General features: G+C 40.0%; 2 protein-coding genes across 5 annotated transcripts in view; one reads left to right on the top strand and one right to left on the bottom strand.

The window, feature by feature from the left end:
• Window positions 1-769: 769 nt before the first annotated feature.
• Window positions 770-8229, bottom strand: LOC106809754 (twinkle protein, mitochondrial-like). 4 transcript variants are annotated; one of them, XM_014812949.1, is made up of 14 exons: window positions 8059-8229; window positions 7086-7598; window positions 6800-6938; window positions 6391-6535; window positions 5918-6069; window positions 5270-5429; window positions 4936-5057; window positions 4550-4721; window positions 4355-4424; window positions 3848-3986; window positions 3575-3689; window positions 2940-3122; window positions 2480-2608; window positions 770-2070 (listed from the first exon to the last, which is right to left on the bottom strand). In XM_014812949.1, exons 2-14 carry the CDS (start codon window positions 7489-7491, stop codon window positions 1846-1848), a joined length of 2157 nt encoding a protein of 718 aa, XP_014668435.1. In that variant the 5' UTR covers window positions 7492-7598; window positions 8059-8229; the 3' UTR covers window positions 770-1845. The 4 variants fall into 4 exon arrangements, with proteins under 4 accessions (XP_014668435.1, XP_014668434.1, XP_014668436.1 ...); XM_014812948.1 differs by having other exon boundaries at window positions 8064-8229; XM_014812950.1 differs by lacking the exon at window positions 8059-8229 and adding an exon at window positions 7804-8003.
• A 78-nt stretch (window positions 8230-8307) lies between these two features.
• The window catches only part of LOC106809745 (tetratricopeptide repeat protein 21B-like), a 31604-nt gene continuing 30785 nt past the window's right edge, over window positions 8308-9126 (top strand). The window contains exon 1 of the mRNA XM_014812936.1: window positions 8308-8428. Coding sequence (XP_014668422.1) covers window positions 8402-8428 — 27 coding nt within the window. The 5' untranslated portion in view covers window positions 8308-8401. The remainder of the gene's footprint in view (window positions 8429-9126) is intronic.

The raw sequence follows: 9126 nt of genomic DNA, 5'->3' as shown, positions 1-9126 counted from the left end.
GGAGCGGCGCCGGTGGTTACCATATTAACACGTAGAATAGCTAAGAGTTAAGTTAAACGTGTAATAACCTAGCGAGGTAACGTAAACGTGACATGAGTAACATAAAGAGCTTAGAGAAGAATTATTAGAATATAAGAAGTAATATTAGTAAGAAGTATTATTAGAATATCCTTCTTTATTCGCTCTTGGTATGGCCCCGCTCCAGCTGGTAAAACGTCTTGTTAATTTCCCGGCCACCCCGGGGAAAAAAACAGTAAATTGCGCACATCCCCTAGACCGTACACTGCGCCATCGGCATTTCTTATGACGACTTACAGATAGAAAATTACTGTTGTTTGTATTACATGGAACCTGTCTGAGGGCGTCGACTTGTACATAATGACGACTTAGGCGGGGCTATTCCAATGGATTTACTATGAGAGAAAATCGAGACTTTGACTTCCATGACGACTTATGCGAATTGAGGAGTTAGACGATGACTTATGCGAGTTTTACTGTATATAGTTTTGTGATCGATTATACGATTAAGTGTCGTATATATAATTCATGATGTTAGGCAAGAGTAAATAAAACAAAATTTTTCATTCGATCATTTCAATTTTAAACTTGTCCCTAGTGTAATTTGGAAATATAGCGGCTTACCACGGCAAAACACATCAACCTTATCTATATGTGAATAAATTTTCCAAGGTCGTACAGTACTACAGCCATGTCAGTAAAGAAAAAGAAAATAATTTAATTTTGAGATACATGAGTACAACGAAACAAATGATTGGGACGTCTCAAAGACATATTATTGTATTTTTCTTTTCGTCTGTACATTACAGGGATATGACATCTTCGCAAATAATTTTATTTACACAATATAAACTTTAGTGTATGGATTAAAAAAACATTTATGGCTTTGTTTATGCTCAGTCATATGTTCGCTACTGCCACGATCAATTCCGTTTGATGTAATCAAACACACGTATGTATAGTACATCTGCACATGTCAATATCACAAATTATTTTTGTAAAACTTTCTAACTTTCAATCAAATTTTATGATTTACCAAGTTTTATATCGGCATGCTATTGCTGAGCAGCAAATCCTGGGGATATTGGTCTTACTCTACAGCTTCTTGCATCGCAAGGGTTGAATTTCACCATGGCACCAACAGAAATTTCCATGGTTGCCCCCCTACTTGCCACGGTGCTTCACAAAACCGGCCGATATCCACAGATATAAAGCGCCCTGGCTACCCTACCTGGATTTCTTCCCACTCTTCCCATAAATTCAATGTTGTGTATGTGCCCATCTCTGCACGTGCTACTTAAAAAGTTTATAAAAAACAAGTTGCCTAAGTAGTCATTCATATAAGGAAATGTGTTTCCCTTGGTGCCACAGCAACAATTGTCGCACGCCAAGAAAATAAAAATTCAACCCTTGCATTGGCTCCGTGATCTCCACGGAGCACTCCCATGACTTCTAAAATACATCTGAGATAGCGAAGACCAGCTAATACAAGAAGCTGTAACATATTCATATATCTGTAATCTCCACAACCACCACAAATGGTTCGGCCCTATAAATATCGCAGTTACACCTTTTGCAGATGCATCGTGCACATTCAAACGAGCAAGCGGCAATTAGCAAGTATTTTTAATTAAGAAATTATCCAGCTACATTACATAAAAAATTGTGGCACGATCTAGTTTGAGGTAGCAATATCACTTCCCATTCATAATTCGACATATTTACTAACGACTTCAGTTCAATAAAGTGGTTAGCACCATAATTAATTTCCCCTATCTTACTGCTGCGAGTTTGAAAGAAAAGTACAAAAGTAAGAGAAATGAACTCTTACACTGGATCCTTGTCGTCTAGCGGTGGCTCACCAACGTGAACTGTACTCTCATCGACTAATGATTGAGGTTCATTGTGTTCTTGTACCAGGGCCTGCGAAGATATGTCCTCATTTTCTGACTTTTTCGCATCTTTTTGCTTCTTGCGAGAGTAACTGACCGTTTCCCTGTCAAACTCCAGGGGCATGATGCCGATCTCTCCATCGAACCTGTTCTTCGTCACCTATTGCAGTGCAAATAGAAAATAATAGTTACAAGACGCCTTAACATTTCGACACATACGTGAATGTAGGTACGTACTCCACTTCATAATCGCGAGTTGGCATGTGGCGCCACCTACCGGCCAGACGAGTTCCTGTTCTCTGTTTCAGGGAAGGAAAAGACTTGCAACAGGTTGATAACATCAACCACGTACGTTACTATGCTCAGATTTGTCGCATAGCATACAGCTCCATGCTCTAATTGGTCAAAACACGATTAAAATAGGTCAAGGGTTACTGGACTCAGACAGTTTGAGGCCTACAAAGTAGGAAACCCCACCTCCCACCACGTCCCTTTCGTACAAGATTCACGAACATGCTCACACAGTGATACAATGACACCACATCGCCCCCCCCCCACCAGGCACACACCTGTAGGTACTTCTTGCCGCGCTGTGATGTGAGTCGCCGATCCTGCAAGATGAGAACGTTGTCTGCCTCCTGGCTTGCCTTCACTCCTCCGAATATCGACGCGTTCTGCAGCATGTCAGACTCTTTCTCCTGTCGGGAGAACAGGAACATAAAAAAAAAAAACTACATCAACAACAAACAACAACATGACAACCCTCATCAACAACAACCCGAAAATAAACAAAACAAACAAAAAAACTTAGAGGATGACGATCGCGATAGATAGAAAGCGAAAATATTCGCGAACGGCCCGCGCCGAATCATCAACAACAAACAACAACAAACAACAACATCACAACCATCAACAACAACACACACAAAAACAACGACAATAAACTTAGAGGACGACGATCGAGATGGACACAAAGCGAAAATATTCGCGAGCGGCGCATGACGAACCTTGCGCGGGTGCATGACGAACCTTGCGCGGGTGCATGACGAGCGTGACGTGGCAGTTGTTCGTCGTCGCAAACTTGCGGAACGACGAGACGACGAGGTCTTGCCGCCAGAAGCGGTCGACGCGCGTGTCCATGCCGATCATGAACTGCACGTTGTCGATGATGGCGTGCTGGATATCGTGTACGTAGACGGCGTGCGACATCGTCTGCAACGCGCACGCGACCGTCAGACGACACTCAGCGGAAAGTGTTGGCACGGCGACAAATTTTTACGCATGCTCATAGCAGTTCATGCATGGCGGCGGGTGTTGACGAATTTTTACACATGCTCATAGCAGTTCATGCATGGCGGCGGGTGTTGACGAATTTTTACACATGCTCATAGCAGTTCATGCATGGCGGCGGGTGTTGACGAATTTTTACACATGCTCATAGCACCCCGAGCATGCAAGAATTTTTATTAATGCAATTGAGGCAATTAATCATTAGATGTAGCAATTTAATTTATAGCAATATTAAATGTATAGCAATAGAGGCAATTGAATACAATTGATGCAATTACCAAAAACGAGACCCACTATAGTGGTTGCACGATCACACTGAACAGATCGATAACAGACCGAACAGATTCATTTTGCTCTATACGGGAAGAACTTACATCAATGACATTCTTTAAGTTTTCCTGACCGTAGAACGTCATGAAATATATGGGTAGACTCTCAAACTTGTCGGCCCAGTGGTCAAATTCGTCGATGAAAAACGACAGCGGTTTCCTGCAATCATAAGCATGTTATTAACTGACATATAAAACTATGATTAAAATGTTTTTGTCAACAATAATACAACACACTATTTGAAGGAGCAAGTAGTAAGCGGATGGGTAGGGAAAAAGAATCCCGGGCATCCACCCTATGAAGCATGCTGTACTCACTGCGCAAACTGAGTCAGCATCATTTTGGCAAGCCTGACGTTGCGTATCTCGAAGCTACCCCACAGTGTGTTGACGCCGGACATAGCGAGGTCCAGACTATATTCGCTCATGAAGGTTGTCTTTCCTGATCCGGTGGGGCCTGCATATATATGCAAACATTCAGCTAAGTGTGTCAGAGAATGGGAATATGTGCCAGCACAGAGATTTCATGATACTGATCACCAAGCTGCAATCTTAAATGATGGTTGAAGGGAATGTGACACAATTAAAAATCTACAAACAGGTGATCATGTCAGTATTTTTAATTGTGTCAGCATTATGATTCAAAAAGATGTGTTTAAGGCTATTGTTCAAGACACACACACACAATATTTCTTTCCTTTCCTTCCTCTTGTGCCCTCGCTCTGCTTTCTCTCTACCTTCCTTTATTTCCCTCCTGGACTTTTTTTTATCTTGTTCCCATACAAAACATAGACTTAGAATTGAGGAAGTGACAGTACAGTCTACCTGTGAAAATAGTCAGTTCTCCTGGCCTGTGGCCTTTCAACAGCTTGTTCAGTTGTGTAAACTTCTTCCACTGCAATGGAGAATAATACGTTCATTTTTTTCTCTGTTTCCACCAGTAGATGGCCAAGCATAAAGATAGGTCTACATAGCTATACTTGGGTCAAATATGTATGATCGTAAATTGTCAATGCCTACCTTGACCCCAGCAACGTCTGAAACATGTGACAGCTCAGACAAGACATCCTGTCTTAGTGCACGAAATGACACAATCGACTTATGCCCGACTGGACATGAGCCATGCAAAATTTGGGCCAAATTAAGCCCCTTTTTCAGTGCTTGAAGTGGACTTGGCTGATTATCTTTTGGCCTGAAAAACATAAACAATTCTAATATGAGAACAGCAATCTGAGGTATATAACTACTACACTAACACAGTAAATAGCAAGTAAGCAGCCATCCAGCCAGTGAATATACAAACATAATATTAAAGCCCTTTCTTTGATGTTTCTCGAATATAGTTACGCATATTCAGCTCACTGTGCATACACATATATAGCACATGTCATTTCACACTATCTCACCTAATAAAATAGCATCTTTTTTCATTTAACTTCTTGGAAAATCTCTTCGCAGCCTCCCAGGATCGCACGTCATTGTTGAACCACAGCGTAATCCTCTTGAATTGTTCTAACAGGGCCAAGGCCTGGGGATGTAAATAGTCTTAAACTAGTGCCTTGAATTTCATAGTTTCTTCTGATGCTGCCCACATACCATCTGACCAACTTCCATAAAACCAGTTCGATAGTTAACTCATTTATTTAGATCTAAATAATTAGTGATGTTTATACAGATTTGGATAGTCACTGATTTAATTCTGGTGGTTCATTTAAGGCAGCTACTGTACACGTGTCTTACTTCCTGAGGAAGGTTAGATATTCCACGTGGCAGAGAGAGGGCTGGCATCTTTGTTTCCTGATTGGCGGCTATCGCATCCAACTCTGAAGCTGTCAACACGACCTCTTCGTGCCCTCTCGTCACTGTGTGCCAGCCAAACAACCCACCATGTTGGTCACAGCTAAAATAAATAGGTAATGAGTATATATATAATAGCAACACATGGACGTATATATGTTATTATAAAAATGTATAGAAGATAAATCAGTGCAGCACCTCTGGATTAATGATTCTATATTAATTGTTATTTTCCTATTAACCTATTTATGCATGATTTAAAGTAATTAGATAATTAATAACATCAGCAAATAGTAAGCAATAAACAATTTAGCAATAAGTAACTAATAGAATGAAAAAAGTTCGAGTCTGTAAATATAAACACCAGATATACTCATCATCCAGGAATCCAAGTCTTAGGAGTATTGCACACGTATTTTTATGAGAAAATACATAAAATTTTTTGAAAAAGCATCAACAGATGCAAAGTTCATAATTTTTTTCCATACATAAGTATGAACATGTGCATCTGGAGCACCGAATTATTACTATATAGGCACCACAAATCCACAGACAGGTGGTAAAAAAGGATCTGAATATCTACTCAAATACCGTGGCATTTGAGACTCTATACATTCCTCTTTCTCGCCGACAAGTTGTAAGCTCTTAACTCCCACCAGGCTCTTGTCGATGTGATAGCAGGGAAACAGAAGAGCATCATCTCGGTATCGCACTCTATATTTCTTCATCGTCTCATGCTTAAACTAGAAATGACAGAATAGTAATAGTTATTTGTTTAGAATGGCCTTACAAAAGAAAATCCATTTTAACAAATGCCAACACTATATTCCTTATCAAATTAACGTTTCTATATGGCGAAAATATGAGATATTATTTCCCTGAACACATTTTACAAAGCTTTAGCTCACATCGATTCACTTTTCACATTATCAGTTCAGTAGGAATGTGTAGGATTTCAGTCTAGCTTGACCAACCAAGCAACATAGCATGGTTATTTCACTCAGTCGAATAGTTCTTTTAACGGGTCGTTAGGTCTTTTCTATGCCTATTAGAAAGATACTGACCTGAACTCCCAGTGCATCATTAACCCTGAGAAGAGTGGTTTCATCTATATTCTCATAGGGTATCGCATTATTATACAACTCCTGGGCAACCTTCACATCCTCTTGATAAGCAGGGTCAAGCTTTGCTGGTGGGAGTTGCACTTTCCTGCCAATAAAAGCCCTTGTGAAAACAAGACAAAACATGCTGCAATTTGTAATAGTTTGCAGAATATCATACATTTCTCATTCACCTCACTGAATTTATCTGCTTCAGCATTTTAATGCTACATACAGTAAAATACAAGTTTCCGTAGATTTATAGATATGGGGTTTTCCCATTTCTCCTGTCATTTGTCATCTTCCACCCCTTCTAGCGTGACTCGCATAGATGTTTCCTCCCTGCTTTACACAGCTGATACTTTTGACATACACTAGCTGTTCGCTCTTCTTCTTCGTTGTCGCTTTTGTCTTTGATGCTGATTTCGCTCTTGATGCGTAGATGAGACCGACATAATCCTGAAACAATGCCCAGGAGCCAGATCGCTTGCACTGGTGACACAAAAACATTCCTGCAACGATACAAGAAGAAAAGCTAGTTTGAATATTTGCATGCAATTCTACAATTACCGCTTTGGTCAGTTCGGGTAATAAACCTGCAGGCAAACCTTGAAGACAGTCAAGCAATGAAAACTACGATTCATTAACTCAATAATTACCTGTTGTCATGTTTATGAAGAAGTTATCCATCTGATCAAGTGAGATGCCTTTCCCACAGCATAGCGGACACGAGAGAACAATACAAGCGAACCCCTGTTGAAATTTGATGTTGTTATCATTTAGAAACTTTTTGATATCATTCAAACTCACAGGAGCCATTGCCTCAAAACTTAGTGACTTTGAATAAAGCCGCCTCTGCTTCATTCCATTGATTACACAGAAGGTTCTGCAAGTAAGGGCATGTGTAGGAAGCAGATGTCGAGCCCAATGGTGTATGATACAATTGTTTTTAGTGCTTGGCAGGAATACTGCCTGGTTCCAAATTCCTCTTCTGCAGCCATCACAGAATCGGTCAGGTTCACGGATCAAGCCTCTGGTGACGTGTCTAATGGCACTTTGCAGCATAATCACAGCACGTGCTTGTAATGATGAGGCACTAGCACTTTGATGCTGAATGAAGACTATCTGTTCACCATAATACTCAAATGCCTGAAGGTTCTTGTAGTTGACACCTGTGAATACAAATGATAGTAATTAGTAAATTTCAGAGAGAGAGAGAGTGAGTTTAAGTTCATGTCCCTATAACCACTGTGACTATAAGAAGCAGGTGCCAGTCTTTCTGTTTTTGCCCTTGGCTAAAATGTTGTGTTAGTAGCAGTCAATTACACATTACAGAAATTATAAATGTCAGATTGATTAAGGCTATACGTATTGTACTTTGTAGTTCCGACGGCTTTTTACTGGCACTTCGAAGCTAGTTATGTCTGCAATGCAACAGCAGTTCGATGTTGAACATGAAGCAGATCACGTGCAGCCATTGTGAGAATTTAGAAATAGCAAGCCTGAAGATGCTGGTTAAAACATTACGCAACAGGGGTATAATAATATTATTTGACAAATGCCAAAGACGAGACTCGACATCGCATAACAAAACAAGACAGACTCAGACTGAGGAATGGGTTCTGTACGAACATTACAATTCGAATTTTTATGATCACTTGTGCAGCTTGCTTTGATCCGCTGGCTTCTGAGTGAAAAAACGTCGGTACGAACAGTTGAATAGTTTATTTGTAAAATACATGCACATATCCACAGCGTCTAGGAAAAATCGAATGTTAAATCACGCGCCAGTTAACTCTTGCTAGGCGCAGCCATCTTTTGTTACTGCGGCGCGCTCTATAAAGAAATGATCATCTGAGAGTGAGACGTTGTTTTGGTCGCAAATGTCAACATCAACACAGCAACGAAAGTTAATTTTCTATAATATTTATTATACAAGACATAAAGTTCTCACATATACGTATCGCATTTTAAAATGGCTGATGTAGATGCAGTGACACTGGTGAGTTAGCCTAGCTAATGTAGTAATGATGAGATGAGGATGACCCGGCAATTCACTGCCAATTGTCACTGTGGAGTCTGGACCACTTCACACTTGTGGAAGTTGTGGTGGTCTCGGGTGACAGGTCTGGTCATTGAGTTATTAATTAATTATGCCTAGAAGTACTAGTAGTACTTCTAGTTTGTTACCATATTGGCATATGCATAATAATATATATATATATAATATATATATCAGGAGTAGATAATAGGGAACCCCTATAATCCCTGTTAATTAATTATGCCTAGAAGTAGTAGTAGTACTTCTAGTTTGTTAGCATATTGGCATATGCATAATAATATATATATATAATTACAATATATATATCAGGAGTAGATAATAGGGAACCCCTATAATCCCTATTATCTACTCCTGATATATATGTATACAGTATACTGACTGTATAGTACAATTTGTACTGTACTCTGTAGTATCTGCTGTAGTGGTAGCCACAAGTTCCTTTCTCGCTTAACACTACGTTGGCTAGTACTTGGCTCCTACGCCGTGTAACAGTCGGAGAGCCTGGTCGGTTTACTGTAGTGGTGACAAACTATATATAGTGCCAAAAATCAGGATTACTCTGCCATATCATATTTTACACAGCGTGGTGCCATTCAAAAATAACGAGCTGTTTCTGTTATGAAAAAAAGCCAAGTCAC

This window comes from Priapulus caudatus, unplaced genomic scaffold (genome assembly GCF_000485595.1).
Source record: "Priapulus caudatus unplaced genomic scaffold, Priapulus_caudatus-5.0.1 Scaffold381, whole genome shotgun sequence".
NCBI classification, from domain to species: domain Eukaryota; kingdom Metazoa; phylum Priapulida; class Priapulimorpha; order Priapulimorphida; family Priapulidae; genus Priapulus; species Priapulus caudatus.
This window is presented reverse-complemented; position numbering and strand designations above follow the sequence as displayed.

Coding starts and splice junctions, on each gene's coding strand:
- LOC106809754 (XM_014812949.1), bottom strand. CDS start 7,491: ATGCTGCAAAGTGCCATTAGACACGTCACCAGAGGCTTGATCCGTGAA. Junction 3,987..4,354: donor AGAACTGACTATTTTCACAG/GTAGACTGTACT, acceptor ATATATATGCAG/GCCCCACCGGATCAGGAAAG. Junction 2,071..2,479: donor GCGGCAAGAAGTACCTACAG/GTGTGTGCCTGG, acceptor GCACTGCAATAG/GTGACGAAGAACAGGTTCGA.